Source organism: Strix aluco, chromosome 1 (genome assembly GCF_031877795.1).
Source record: "Strix aluco isolate bStrAlu1 chromosome 1, bStrAlu1.hap1, whole genome shotgun sequence".
Lineage (NCBI taxonomy): Eukaryota > Metazoa > Chordata > Aves > Strigiformes > Strigidae > Strix > Strix aluco.
Genome location: NC_133931.1, coordinates 78,230,432 through 78,246,319, shown reverse-complemented (window position 1 = coordinate 78,246,319; position 15,888 = coordinate 78,230,432). Strand labels below are relative to the sequence as shown.

The 15,888-nt window shown below is 40.5% G+C and overlaps 1 protein-coding gene across 2 annotated transcripts in view; it reads right to left on the bottom strand.

Annotated features, from left to right (window-relative positions):
- The window catches only part of ADCY2 (adenylate cyclase 2), a 235,559-nt gene that overhangs the window by 150,796 nt on the left and 68,875 nt on the right, over nucleotides 1–15,888 (bottom strand). For both annotated transcript variants that reach the window (XR_012623430.1, XM_074825640.1), the window contains exon 3: nucleotides 15,317–15,478. Coding sequence is in view for 1 of the 2 variants with exons in the window: in XM_074825640.1 (XP_074681741.1) it covers nucleotides 15,317–15,478 (162 nt within the window). In the remaining variant the exon portion in view is untranslated. The remainder of the gene's footprint in view (nucleotides 1–15,316; nucleotides 15,479–15,888) is intronic.

Genomic DNA, 15,888 nt, shown 5'->3' with positions numbered 1-15,888 from the left:
AGTCCCTTCTCCCTGCACCCCCACAAGGACTGCCTGCAGCAGTCCTTTGCTGTCAGGTACCATACCAGTCTGGTAATTATAGAGCAGCATTTTCACATTTATTCTCATTCATTTTAACTCTGGTAATATTGTGGTTGCCTGGATCTTTGACACTGGTCAGCAAACGTATAGTGAAAAATCAATTACCTCATCATGCAGTAATAGATATGCCTGCAACTCCCAGAAGGAGATATGAAAGTTTTATCTTTTTCAGGATGACCATGGCTTATGGCTTCAGGGCTTAGTACATCCCGTATGTGAATATGGAGAGAAGGGATGCCCAGAGAAGGAACTGCCCCCATGTTATGTGAGCATCTGTCACCTTGGGTAGTGCAAAAGAGCAGAATCAAGGAACTGCCCCCATGTTATGTGAGTATATGTCACCTCGGGTAATGCAAAAGAGCAGAATCCCTTCTCCGGAGACTTCTGCAGATGTAAAAAGACCACAACCACATTACTAAAAGAAACAATTGCATGCACTTTTCAAGAAGAAGTATATGGTTTCATTTACACAGCACACATGGTTATATTGATTTATCTATGCAGAAAACAATTCTGTGACCTAGTTTTGTTAAGAGTGACCAAAAGTGAGTGCAAGATATCTAAATAATTCATTTGTAAAGATATTGAAGTTAAATCTTCATCGAGATCACCAAGAAAACCACTGCCTACACAAAAGCCATAATGCTGTTTAAAAATCCATGGAATGATATTTGAAAATATATAGCTGTGGTTTATGTCGGAGGTTGCTGAATCTGGTAGCCTGACAGAGGCAAAGGTGCTGTAGCACCACATCTCCACATCCATCCAGCTGTGAGGTGTATGGACATACATACAATGCATATATACATATATCCATAACCAGCCATGCAGATCAACACAGACTGAAAACACAGCAGTTGGGCAAACACAAGCTGCACCAACATCCTGATCCTGCTCCCCGCTCTGGCTGACCAGGATGAAAGCAATTTAGCACAAAATGCATCATGTATCCCTCCAGTAACTGGCCATAGATACCCAGCCTGTTCAGTAGCTGGCCCCTAGATCACCCATCCACATGCACAAACACATCTCTCTCCAGACCAACTTGGACTCCCTGCTTCCTCCAGTAGCCGAGCCACACAGCCTCTAGCCTCTCCCGTATCCAACCCAGGCTTATGGCCTCATCTCCCAATCACTATCAAGCCTGGCTTGACCCCTGATCACACACACTGAGATACACACCCACAAAATACATACACAGTGCAGTCTCTCCAGTTGCCCCTGCTCTTGGGCCCCTCTGACCCACAGCCTCTTGCCCTGTAGTTGGTACTGAGATCCCTCCAGTCTCTCCAGCTGCTCCACCACAAGCACCTGGGACCCTGTGATCCATGGTGTCCCTCCACACATATACATCCACATGCACACAGAACATGTGTGTCCCTTCAACTAGTTAGAAATGGAGGTTGAGAAGGAGAGTGGACAGACAATGTAGGTCAGGCACAGGGTGTGGCCATGTACTGATCAGCGGCCTGTTAACACACGATCAACCCCTTTTATCACCTTATCCCTCTATTTACCCACACTTGTTCCTCTGCCAAACCACTATAACCCCTCCCTTCCTTCACCTTTGGTTCCTTCCCTAAACATCCCATAGTAAGTCTTGCACAATGCAAAAATGCTCTGTCCCTGCATCCCATAATGAGACCCACAGCCTACTGGCAGTGATCCCCTCCATCTGTAGGGTGAACTGAGGAGCCATTCCCACTGACCCACCTGGTCACTGTCGCACCTAGACACTGGGGCTAACAGCTGTCCTGTGACAGCTCCACAAGGAGCTGGGCCACGGTGTCCTATTTGCTCTGATTGGGTTATTGGGGCTCCTCTTTCATTGTTTCCCTGCTCCTTCATATTTTTGCAGATTAGCTTTTAATTAACATAGACACAACAGTCTATCCAGCTGATCCAATCTGTGAAGAGTCAGTGGAATTTGGAGAGTACCAACACGGACATCATCAGAAGGTTGTGACATGGAAAGTATCCAAATCCCTTGTGAAAGTAGGGGCATGTTTTTTCCAGAGAGGACAGGCTGGGTGCAGCTGCCATGATTTCTTAGCCCAGTAGTAGTGTGAGGAGCGTTGGAGTCACCACGGGGCTGCTCCAGCAGGGCTGAACATGGCTCTCCAGCACACCTTCTGCTGCCTATGGCCTCCTCCCATCAGAGCAGGGAAAGCAGCAGAGCTTTGTCAATCGAGACCCATCAGCATTCTCACATCCAAGCCCTGCATCAGGCAATTGGAATGCAGAGCTTGGTTTAACACTGACTGCTGAGGAAAGGGGTGTCGCAAAGTGGGATCTTTATTTGCACTCTGCTCTAACTGAGCAGGAGCTTAAAGGTTACTGACAAAGCCCAGGACTGACAACACAGGTAGGTCCAGAGAGGACTCAGAATATGTTTACAAAGGTTGCTGCTTGCTCCCACACTGTCCCAGGCAGGCCAGATCTGCTCGTGTGCAACCCCAGCATTTGACTCAGGAATATTTATAGCTAATGCAGCTCAATGGAAGCTGAAATAATGCACCAGAGAGAAAATAACTAGATTTAGGGGACTACGTGTGTAGCATGTACAAGAGACTCTGAAGTGACTTGGTCAATACCAATAACAGTAGAAAGGGAATCATCTCTGCATTCAGAGGTCATCAGTGCAGCATCAATAAACTAACTGAGGTGAGAAAGTTAGCCAAAAACCTACGGAAAACATTCACTGTCTAAACTGCTGGATAGCAGAAAAAAAAAAAAAAAAAAAAAAGGTGTCATTACTGATGACTGAACAGCAAATGAAGCAAAATCTTAGAGCAAATAATGCAGAGCATTTTCAAAGGTGCCTTATTAACCACCTTTTAAATTTTCAGCATTGCACTTCTCTTACTTATTAGTATTTATGCTTTTGTCACCATTTTTGCACGGATAATATCCATCTGTTTCTTCTTGTTCCCTTGTCCTTTTTGCTGCATGTTCTTTTTTTACATCATGACCATTTCTGCTCTTTTAAGACTTTCGAAGTGTTATCCTATGCTTATTTTACTAAACAGAAGCTGGGGGGAATCCAAGATAAGTCCTAAGGGTCTTAACCAACCTGAGTGGATTTGATGTTAAAAAATTAATTAAATATGATAAATAACTGTACTTAAATAGCATGTTAGTGCAAAAGAAGTGGAGTTGCCCCACTTCACTGCCCAGTTAGGCTCAGAGGACGCTGTCACTACTGCAACAGCCTCTCCGGGTGTCACACTGGGAACATACCATCTCCTCTCTCTGTTTCTGCCCTCTGGCCTGTGTGAGTTGGCTGGAACAGGCAGACAGCCTCGGAGCATTTATCGTTGTCACTATGGGCTGTTCTTTCCACAGGCCAAATTTTAATGACTTTTACACACAGGCCAAGCAGTGTGTAAGCATCCAAAACATCTCTCTCAAAAAGAGAGAGTGTATGCAAAAGTCAGCAACAGTCAGTATTCAGAGACCATCAGTAAAACCCCAGCAGACCTCTGGCAGAAGCTGAAACTCCATCTCACCACCTACATACTAGAGGAAACAGGATTACTGCACACCTAGTATTTGCATTCAGGATGTGAAGTTCTCTCACACAAGCTGCTGCAAACATCCTTGAATAATCCAACCAGTTTCTCTAGAAGGATGTATGCTCATCACGATGCAGTCTCTTCCTGTCTGCAAAATCTGTTAAGCAAACAGAGCAAATCTCTTCAGAACAAAACTCAGTTTTGGCTTCTAAAAGACAAGAGTGTTGAGGAACTCAAAACCTCGTGCTTCAGAGTTTGAGCTACTCATTTACTTGGGAAATGGCTGAAATAATTTCCCCCAGTTTAAAACTGGTCAAATGAACTTTTAAGTTCTTTTCATTCTCTTCTAAAGTAGCAGATACTAGCAACAACTGTAGTAAGGACAGGCACTGGGATCTTGAATACTTAGTTTTTTGCATGCATAGAAGTCTTTGTACTTACTGGATCAGCGAACCAATTATTCTTGCTTAGGAATCAAAGAGAAAATTTTCTCTGGGTCAGATTGATAAGGATGTGGAGGGTACCTGCTTCCTTCTTCAGCACTGAGAACGAAGATCTGCTGGGATCATTTTAGGGTGATTTTGCTCAGGTGTTTGTTTTGTGCCCTGCTGAGGCCTCAATTACTGACCACCTATCCGTCTTAGCTCTGTGCATCTATAAGCAGTTGAATCTTCTGGAGACTGACACTGTTTTGACACTGATAAGTCTAAATTATTTGATAAGACATTGTAGAGGGCTGTGGAATAACTGTGCTATTGTATATCCAAAGACATGGGAGCTGGCCTAAGGTTCAGGTTCAGACCTATCTCTACACAGCTCCATTTCCAGAGCAGCATAAGTGCTTTCATGCAGCCTGAACTCCCAAAGCCCATGGACCTGAGCTAGCTTAGTGCAGATCCATCTTGCTTACTTCAAGCCTGTGTTCTTGTGGCTTCTGAGCTGGTAGACTGCTACACATCTATGAGAAAATACAACCTCAAGGGGACAAAAAAAAATAAAACTGCAAATAGATTCACAAACATAACTTAATGTCTGATAAACCACAGCCTATGCTGTTTTCAGACTGCTGCTATCAAAGCTAAAACATATAGAACAAAACCAGTAACACTGGAGGAGCCAAACATCAGCTGTAACTAATGCTGTCCCACTCAGAAACCGATAGAACTAGCAGAGTCCATGCAGGTGACCTCTGCAGCAAATATGCAGCATATAGTCTTTAGTATACCCAGAACCTGTCTAAACTGACAGCAGATAAACATGATTTAGTATACATAACTAGTGGAAGGCATGGAAGAGATATGATTCCTTCTCAGGCCCATGCAGAACAAATACTGATGCTGGGTGTGCCACAGCAGATATACCTTGAGAAGGGAAAGAATATGCTGTGTAATAACCAAAGATGTAATCTCTGGGAAGAATTAAGAATAACTTCAAGGTTTGCAGATGATGTTCTCCAGCTGTGTCTCTGCTTGTAAACCAAACAAGACTGGAAGGCAGTTTTGAGATCCATGATCTACTGTATAGCTGTTATCTTGCTCACTAGCACCATTTTGATCTGGGCCAACCAACACTTTCCCAGAGCCTTGACATGTCTTAGGAGACAGAACACATCAGGAATTATTTGGAGAAAGTTGACACCTGGCCACCCTGTTTGGGGAAGGAAAAAGGGGTGGGAGTTTAGGCAGGTAAACATGAGCTGTGCTGTGCCACCCAGCTCCAGGGCGAGAGAATGGGTCCCCTTCTACCACCAGTGTAGCTGTAGCTGCTAAGAAAAAAAAAATATACGTGGCAGAAGTTTGTGCTACCTCGTTTGCTTCTGGCCTCCACTTGCTTTTCTGGGAGCATTAAACAATTCCATCACACACTTCCAAAGTACCTACAAGACTGGCACTTGGAGGCTGTAGTTACTAATTAAAAGCCAGGCAGCTCTGTGGGCAGCGCTTTACTGAAACACAGTGAGGATCAATATATGGTAGAAGTTGGATGAGGGACGAGAGGGCTATCCAAGAATTTGCATGAGAAAGCACTGCCAGGAACACACAGGAGTTGCAAATTTTGGAAGGTGACTGGAAAAGGAATGACTTCTCCTGCCTGACTATCAGCTTAGCATCGGGGGACAGCAGGGGCCCAGAGGACAAATCACATAATCACAGAATCATCTAGGTTGGAAAAGACCTTGAAGATCATCCAGTCCAACCATTAACCTAACACTGACAGTTCCCAACTACACCATATCCCTAAGTGCTATGTCAACTCTGAATAAAATGAAATGATCACATCTTGTTGCAGGCATCTCCAAGCAGATGGGGGCTTGAACCACTGCAACTTTGGAAAGTCAGTAACTTGGGGAAGGTGGCATCTCAGCTGGATTCTGACTCACCCCACAGGCGTCTCTATGCAACAAAACGTGTTTGTGCTCCTGATCCCTCTTATTTTATACTGCATTAAAAGTGGCTGACAAGATGGGGAAATGTATCCACATCTTGATAGTGAAAGGCATTTTTCTTCTACTGAATTCTTGAAAATAAGGTGTAGGGATAGATGATAACTCTACAAGTACATAAAATGACAAAGCATCATGTCTAGAGCATCTCGCCCAGAATTTTATGCTTCAGCTGCAATAAGAAGAGAAGTAATTCACACTAAATCTGAAAAATAACACCAAGCTGTAAAAGTACTATGCAACTGAAAAGGCTAGGCAATGCCTGTGAAAATGGAAAGAAAACAGCAAAACTAACTCAATTGAAGGAATTAAAGATTCTTTACTCTAGAAAAATTACCTGGAAGGACAGTATTATAAAATTCTGAATGCATAGATTTAGCCTTTCACTGGTAAGTTATTTACATTAATGTCATCCTTAAAAGGATATAGAATACAACTCCCTTGCAAAAGGTATTCTGTATAGTGAGAGTTTGGTTGCTGCTCCAGCAATGTTATGTGAGAGATGAGGGTACAGGTGGTACAGCACGCTGCTTTCTGTTCCAGTTTAGAAGTACTGGAATTTCCATTCACCTGTTTAACTGTTTTATGTTTTTGGAGGTATAGCAGCCTTAGGATTGAGAATTCTAACACAGACATTTTATACTTTAATTAATACACTAAAGGACTGTGGACTTGTTCATCAAATAAATTTGCATTTTGGAAAATTAAAACTGCTAAAACAATTGTCATTTTTAGGATAAGAAATGTAAGCTAAATGGGTATAAAAGTGATAAATACACAAGTGAAATTTGCTGCTGATAAAAATATTAACTTAAATGGAGTGGACACAAAAGGCAATCTGACCCTTTCAGTAAAGCTTAAGAATCAATGCTAACTGGAGATATTTCCATGATCTTAAAAAAAGGAGGCATTTATGACTTATCTTCTGTGCTTTGACGATTTCCTACACATCTCATCAGAACTATTTTCTATGCATTTCTTAGATGCTGATTTTGGGCTGCAGGTAAATGCTGCTTTTGAAAATCCACATGGCCGCCTGCACACATGATTTCATTTCACCATGACACTGCAATTCTCAAACTTTGCTGAATTTTCCATCGTATTAAGTATTGCAGCTCTTCTCTTTACAGCCTTAGGGACCCTCTGGAAGATGTTCACATTCTCCATGTTAATGCTTGAATACTATGAAGTGCAATTATGCATTCTCCTACATATCTGTACTCTTGTAGGCAAGTGGGCTCTTCATAAGCATATCCAAACTGTGCATGTTGTCTTAAAGAATGCGTGAAACCCAAAGTATACTTGAGGATTGTAAAAATTAGTTAAAAAACCATAGGAGAATATCTGCCAAGATTTAAGCATAAAATCAAGAGTAAAGAAACATGAGCAATAATGAAAATTATGCTGACTGTATTGTGCTATGCAGGACATAGCATTCCTCTCTCAAACTGGTTTGCAGCTGCTGCACAACATGGTGAACCAGACTACTGCTGGGGTCGGGAGAGGAAAGGGAAAAAGGGGCAAGGGATGAGACAGCAATAGCTGCTGCTACAAGAAATTCAGTTTCTCTCCTTCAATAGCAGTCACTGCCCTCCACCCCTTCAGCAGGGATAACAGAAACTCATTTCATGTAACCGTGCAGGAGAAGGCAAGAGTTGTTTAAGCTGCATTACCTTCATGAATAACCATTCCCCATCGACTTCAAAAAAAGGTATTCAAGGGAGAAGGATGAATTCAACCCACAGCAACAGCTTTTAGCTATTCAGACTGCTAAAATTCCAATGTGCCTTAAGCTTTCCCTGTGTAGCTATACAGCCTCAGGGGTTATACAATAATGAATGTACTTAAAGAAACAGACTTTTTTTCCAGCCTTTTTTTTAGTAAACATGATTTTTTCTTGTACTGTATAACAGCTTAAACCAACTTCTATTCTATTTCTGAGACCTAGAGCTGTGCATTTTCTTCTTTTATTAGCCAGTGAATACTGATGCTTTTTATTTTTATTTTGCTGTTATGTCACTCTTACATAAAACATTTTTTGGTAAATATTGTCACCTATTAAAGATGTTAATAGATAAGTTTAAATCAGTGGTCTAAACAAAAGGTATAGCCTATATGCTGCATGTAGATTAGAATATCTAAATGCATATTACAGATGCCATATCAAAGTTGCTTGTCTTTGAAAATCTGGTTCACCATCTAATACTGTGAATTATATATTTTTCTAGGAGCTGATGAGATATAGAAACATAAGAAGCACTGTTAACTCTGAAAAAACTAACTAGATCTATGGAAATATTTGTAATTTAGGTATGGTATGGTATGTTCTTTTAGATATTTCCCTTAAGTATGAATTGCAAAACACGTGTTAAGCATCATCTCATGAACCCTGATAGAAATAATCATGTAATTAATGTTAGGTTAAGGGATCAAAAGCTACACACACACACACAGAGGAGCACTGAGAGACAATGGTGGGGAGGGGAGGCCTGGCTACTCCCAGGCCCATCACAGGAGCCATCAGTCCACCAGCAAAAGCCCAGAGTGGAACAGAGGCACAAAGGCAGGCAGGAACCCAATTTAAGGACCCAGAGGAAGGGACACCCGGTTCAGGCCCCTCTCCATGCTGTCCTCAGCCCGTGTCCAGGTGTGACACCAATTCCCATGGGTCATCAGGAACAGGTCTCCAGATCACCTCTTGAACTAAGGGATGTCACTGCCCAGGGGCATGGAACACATGATGGATGTAGGGCAATGCAAGACTTATTATGAGATGTTTAAGACAGGAACCAAAACTAGGGAAAGGGAGAGATCATGGTGGTTTGTGGAGGAACAACAAAGCAAAGGGAAAATAGAGGGATAAGGAGATAAAAGGAGTCAACTGCTCGTAAACGTTACTTGTTGGTATGCTGGTGGGGTCACACCCTGCGCCTGACCACTGCAGTCTGTCCTGTGTTCTCATTAAACTCCATTTCTAACTCTTTTTCTTGGTGAGGGACTCTAGCCTGTGCAAATGTGTGTGTATGAGGGTCTCTGTGCTGCAACAGGGATACAGCCATGGTCCACAGACACCTCTGTGTCAGCAACTCGAGCAGCCGCAGTTGTGCAAGTGAATGTGAACACTAGCAACGATCCAGCTGGACCAGCTGGTGGGTAGGTGATGTGACCTGGGAGACTGCCGAAGAGGTGCCCATGTGTGTGTGCACGGCTGTGAGCGAGGTGGGTTGTACCAGCAGCTGGAGTGGGGCTTGCACATTCTGGTGCCAAGCAACTGGGGAGACTGGGATCCAGGGCCAACTACTGGCAGACGGGGTGTCTGAGTCCAGCAGCTGGAGGGATCCACAGGGTACATGTGCATTGATATATGCAGTGTACCATATCCACTGACAGACCTTCATTCTGGTCAGACAGAGAGGGCAGCAGGGTGAAGCCATTGGTTCTGTTTGTGTTTGTGTGAGTGCTCCATGTGGCCGTCTGTGAGGCTAGCTGTATATACATGCATAGATGTGTTGTGTACGTGTGCAAATGCAGTACATTCATGCCAAATACGGATCATACAAGATTAACCAGTTTCCCTTGACAAGACACATGAATTTTCCAGACAGAAAACACACACATGGCAGGTCTTGTATTTTAAACTTCATAGAAACTCTCACACAGTAGAAAACCACTGGTTACTCCAGGAAAGAGAGAGAAGAGTGTAACTGCCACCTCTATAGAAGATATACAATGCAAGCCACAATGTTCACGTTACTGGTGGGAGTCTGGGACAGTCTCAGAGAATCTGTACGGCAAATGCAGCTGTACCAGAGGGGTTTTTGTTCATCAGGGGTTACCTGGTGAAAGTGCTCTGAGGGCTGAAATACTTAATGATCCAACCACTAGGACCTCAATAGCAGGCTAGTGAGTCACCAAAAAGAGAACGGCCTGCCACGTACTATCAAAATAATCTACCTAATTTTGAAGAGTGTCCATAAAATTTAATCTATCAACATTTTCAAAGAATAGGTGGGGTCCCACTGCAGCCTGCAGTATCTGGCCTCAAAAGGAGGTGTCTGGGCCACTGACCCCTCTAGACAGGAACAAAGAGGTTCTAGCAGCAAGAAAGTCAGAGATTCAAATGGGCAGGAAGATTTGTCTGATTGCAAAGTTAAAAATCAATGGCTATGGCCTATTCAGGAAAAAAAAAAAAAAAACAAACCAATAGCAGGTTGAAAAAGGAAAGGTGGCTTTATCAAAAAATATAATTACCAATTTCTTAGTCACTACAGATCTTGAAACAAATTATACCAAAAGCTCATGAATTAGAAGTCAAGCAGAAACCATAATCAGGATGTACACTAACACTAGTTAGTGCATATACACCCACAGATCACATAAAAGATAAGAGATTCATCTTTAGCTGTCCATAACACATAGGATAAAATTCATATTGTAATAGGAGACCTCAGCGTAGCTGATGGTAAATGCATAAGATCTTGTGGATGTAGCCTTGGAATTTTCTAATTCAAATGTTCTTGAAAGTAACAAAATTTTCATTTAGCATTTGTTTTTGTCCACTAGGACAGAACATTATCTTAGAATTAATCTACACTACCAGAAAGGAACTGATCACACGAGCAACATAAAAGTTTTTACAAATTGTTTCTTTTTGCTATATGCATTCTCGAACAGAGTCAAAAAAAAAAAAAATATGTACACATGCATGCTGTCCAGTTACAATTTTGTGCCTCCAAAAGGGATCCCTTTTACAGTGCTGCAAGAAGTTGCCAAAAAATTCCCAAAAGGTAAGGAACACTAGTTTAACTAAAAGAAAAGCAACACTTGAATGACAGTTTGTAGTGATTTAGCCAAGGTTTGGAAAACATTTAGCCAAAGTTAATGAAAAAAGATTACAAGAGCAACAAAATTGCTTGTTGAGAGAGTAAAACAATACTTTTTAAAAAGACTAAAAGAAAAAAATCACACTCCTCATATAGAACATAAGGAAAAAGAAAAATGGGAACTCATAGGATGTTTAATGATTTTGGTTAGCTCCTTTTAACAAATTAAGAACAAAATGACTTCTAACAATAGTATCAACACATTATGAGATCAGAATGGTTGAGCAGTTGATAATAAAGCAGGAAAAACACATGTATTTGATTAGAATCTGTTCTGGTTTGGGGAGAAACAGATTATGTGTTTATAGCGAGGCATGACAGTGAAATACTTTCCATTCCAGCAATAACTGAAAGGGATGTTAAGTCGTGAACGTCTTCTGAGCCAAATGCCTTAATGCCATAATTAGAGTCATGTTCTCTTGCAGCAGTCCTAACTACCATGCTCCCAGGAGCAGACAGAACACAGTCTGCTTGGCAGCAAGATGCTCACCTGGAAAGAGGGGCCAGAGTCCCAGATTCCAGACCGTGTGCCTTGTAAGGGTTAGGATTGAAATTTTCAACAGGAAAAAAACCCCACAACCTATATATACACAGTTACTTTTTCATAAAATGAGACTGGAACACAGGACTCTATTTTCCTTCTCCCTGCCACAGATCCCATAGCTGTGCATTAAACTCCCCACAGAACTGCAAGGGGAGACTAACTGTGTATTTTACTGTAGAGTCTGTGTCTCCATGCTGAGCACTGCAGCACACTAGCCGCTTTGTAGACCTAGCCCCCTATTAGCTTTTGGCACTGCTGCAGCTGCTCCTGGCATGCTCCTCTAAGGCTAATGTCCACGTTGCAAGAAAGATGTTAGTGAAGCACAAGTAGGGACTGAAAGAAGAACTGTGAAAATGATGAAGGGCTTAGCTAGTGCACAAGCAGGCAACTCATTCGTTTTACTGGCAAAAAGGTTATGAGGCAAATTCATTATAGTCTAGAAGTACTCTTATGGAAGAAACAGAAATTGGATACTATTGGGTCTGTCAGTCTACTGGCCAAAAAAAGGAGATCCAGAAGCTAAATGACAAGGCTAGACAAATTCCTATTAGGAAAGAGGAACAGAATGATCCCAAGGGTCTTTTTCAACCTGAATGAAATAAAAAAAAAACAATAGAATTTTAACACTGACAGTTAACAACCAATATAAAATATGAAGGTTTGTGGAAGATCATCTCCATCATTGCCAATTTTTACACCAAGGTGGATTCCCTTCTCCCAAATGAAATGCATAGGTCAAACAGAAACTAGTTCATGTAACCAGCAGAGAGTGTGTTGAAGGATTCTTTATCCCACCAGGAGGCCTTTATGTCAGTATCTGTGACTGCAACCAACACTGGATAATCAAGACCGTGCTAAGCCTTTCAGCTTTACTGAAGCCAATTTTGGGTGTAAAAGTTTACAGAGGACAACAAAAGGAATGACAAAACCATTAAGATAGGGTCTGCCAAATCTCAAAATAAGCAAATGCTTCTGAACATTGATTTTTCTCTACTGACAGACTGAAGGTATGATTAACTTCCAAAATGCTATGGGATGCCAACTAGAGCCACTGGAAGATGCTGAAAAATCGGAGAGGGTCCAACAGAGGGCTACCAAGAGCATATAAGGCAAGAGAACTTGACATAAGAAGACTGACAGAATAGGGTTTGTTCAGCCAAGATAACAGAAAGCTCAGAGAAGATTTAATCAAAGTCTTCTAATATAAAGGAAGTAGTTATAAAGGAGATGCAGGTACTCTCCACAGACGGATCCTTGCTATATATACAGGATTTATATGGTCTAATACCTGACATTTACCTACAGGTGGATTTGTTATACCAGTGTCTTTCTGCTTTTTAAGTGCGTTCTACTGGTTCCCTATCTGTTCTCTAGAAAAAAAATCCATGCCAGAAGAAAAATACACTGTTTATTGCTAACGTTGTCATGCGTTTTTTTCTGTTTTGTTAAGACAAATCAGTATATCTGAAATTAAAATAATATATTTTTTTCAAAGCTAAGTGTAGCTCCGCAAGCCAGATTTACCCCACTTAGTCCTGATACCTGTTTCTGTAAGCTTTCAAATTTCAGTCTACTCATAGTTCCTCATCTCTGGGCTTTAGTGACCAAAATCTGCAAAGCAGCTTCTGTTCAGGCCTCCCCAATATATGTTTTGCATTTTTTTTCCAAAAAAAACCCCCATTCAACAGCATAGTCCTTTTAAACAACTATACCTCAGGTCTTCCTTTTTTTTTTTTTTTTTCTAATTACATGCACTTATCCTATACCAACTTGAGATATGTCATTGAGAAATGTTATTTCTCTTTTTAGTGTAATTGGTATCTCTAATCTTTATTTGTGGTCTTGATTTTCAGAAACAAAGAACACAAAACAAACATTTTTTTGCTTACACTCCAAAGTATAAACAATAGTAATCTAAAAGTGTACAGAGGGCAAATGAACTGTGATAGTGGCATTTAGTCCCTTCCACACATTTGTAAGAACACAGCGCACTCAGTACTTTCAGTAATCACCAAAATATTCAGAACTTTTAATACATTTTAGAAAGAGAGAATAGAAAATTAATAACACCCTGGAAATGAAACACTCAACAAATTTACAAACGGCTCAAAGACTTCCACTCTTTCTGAACGAAACAGGAAGTTACAGAAGAGATGAAAGACACTGATTGTACATCACAGCCCATGATTTATTTCTTTTGATTCTGGGGACACGATGTATAAAAATATAACATCTTCTGAAAGTACTGGTTTAGATATACCAAATTTTAATGGTCTAGAAAGATAGGCAGGAAAAATAAATAAATTCTGCAAACGGCAACTTTAACCCAAAACGCTTTTAGGGAAGAAATGGAAAATATTAATACTGTTTTAGCAGCATTATCTATGCCCAGAATAAAAGCCATAGGTTGACATAAAACCAAGAATAACATTCTCCCTGATTTATTCCACTACAATTATCAATAGCTGTATCATTGAATTATTAAAATACTACATAGACTGCAGATGACCACAGTCCTTGCTTAAGATACAGCACAACTTGGAAACCTCTGCAAAAGACATGTAACTAACCCAAATCAGCAACAGAAAAGAAAACCCACTTATGCCACCATTTAAAATTTCTACAGAGAACTACATCTGAGAACATATTTTGTTTATGGGACTTCAATTTCAATATTCCATATAACAGAGATCTACAGCCACATCTGGAAATAAAATGTATTTTCCTAAACAACAACTTACAAGGCATGAATTTTGTAAAATCACTGCAATTTTGAAGTTATCCTTTGAAGCACAATGTTTTTCAAAATAAGGATCAGGTAACTCAAAAGGTAAGTAGAAACTATTTGCTTCATTCTTCATGCTATTCAGAATACATAGAATTATATCTATCTTTCTTGTTTTACTGGTATGTTGTTAAAAATGTACTTACTTTTAAGCTTCAGTGTCATTTTGATGCAAAAGTTAAAATATTCTGCTTCCCTAAAATGACATAACTATTAAAAAAACCCCATGTATTTGCTTTTTAAAATAAAGACTAAATTTTTCCTTAAAAATAAAGATTTCTATCAATGACAGCTGGGATCATCACATCAACAAAATACTACAACGAATACTGTAGTATTTCACCATTTAGAAGATCTGCAAAACAGTAAGAAAAAACAACTCCTAATATTTGGATTTTTAAAAATTATTAATCTGCAGTATGTTGTGTAGTAATGTATCAGAGTTGAGTTACAAGCCGAGACCCAACTGCAAACACAGTCTGTCACAGAGTCTGGAGCCAGCCAGTCCCCTTCAATCAGGGGGCCCAACCAGGAGGAGGCTGTAAAATTCCTATAAACGGATGAGAATTACAGAAGAAGGACAAGCCCTACAGCAGACTTGGAGAGGGCAATGTCTTCACAACAGATATTTAACCCCGCAGACATTAGAGTATTCAAAGGAAAAAAGCTTTTTCAAGTAAAAAATAACAGCAATACGTGGGAAAAATCCTTGGTCTTGGAAGTTAGGCTTTAATGAGGTGGGGAGAGGAGCAATATGGTTTATATACCAGAGTGGTAATGCATCTACCACAATACGGCTACATCACATAATTTTTCGAGCAAAGTTAGATTTTACATTGGTAAGCGCTACGTGGCTGTAGATTCTACCACTTAAGTGTGCAGTTCAGCAAGACATAACATTACTGACACCCTCATTATTAGAAAGTGACTACCTGCGAATTAAGTCTGTAGCGATTCAGAAATGGAGAAATAAGTTTATATTTCCCAGCACCCACTGAGGCACTCCTGGCTCGTTTACCAGGCTATTCAGTGCACAATTAATCATTAATTCCACAAAGCACCTACCTGCCAAACCAAGTGTTCCTTTACAACAGCTGTACCTGATAGACAGACGCTCAGCACAATCGTATGAGATGCAGAGGTCAAGACGCTGGCAACTATAGCGTCCCGCATGTTGAAGGGCAGCATGGTATACACCACGAAAATAATGAACAAGAAAAATGATACCTGTGCAAGACAGCAAGACAAAAAAGAAACACGTCAAATTCACTTTGCAATAACATTTTAAAAGTAGCATTTAATTTTGAACTGTCTTCAGCATAAACTTACGCACCATTTTGTCACAGGAAAGTTACTGCTAACCACTGCAGAAAATTGATTTAGGAAGAATTCATTTTAAAAAGTGTTGGAAAATTTACATTATATTTTATTTAAGAAGTGCAGTTTCAAGATACTACATTATGGTTCAAGAACCTCGCACTACTCCAAATTTTTCATATTTAACTTCAAATTTATCTTTTTAAATCTTAATTTAGTTAACACTCTGTTTACAGTTAGAGTGTAGTTCTCCTGGGATTGGTTTCTGATTGTGAACTGCATTACAAAATAATTTGCCAAACGCCTCCACAGGGCCTAAA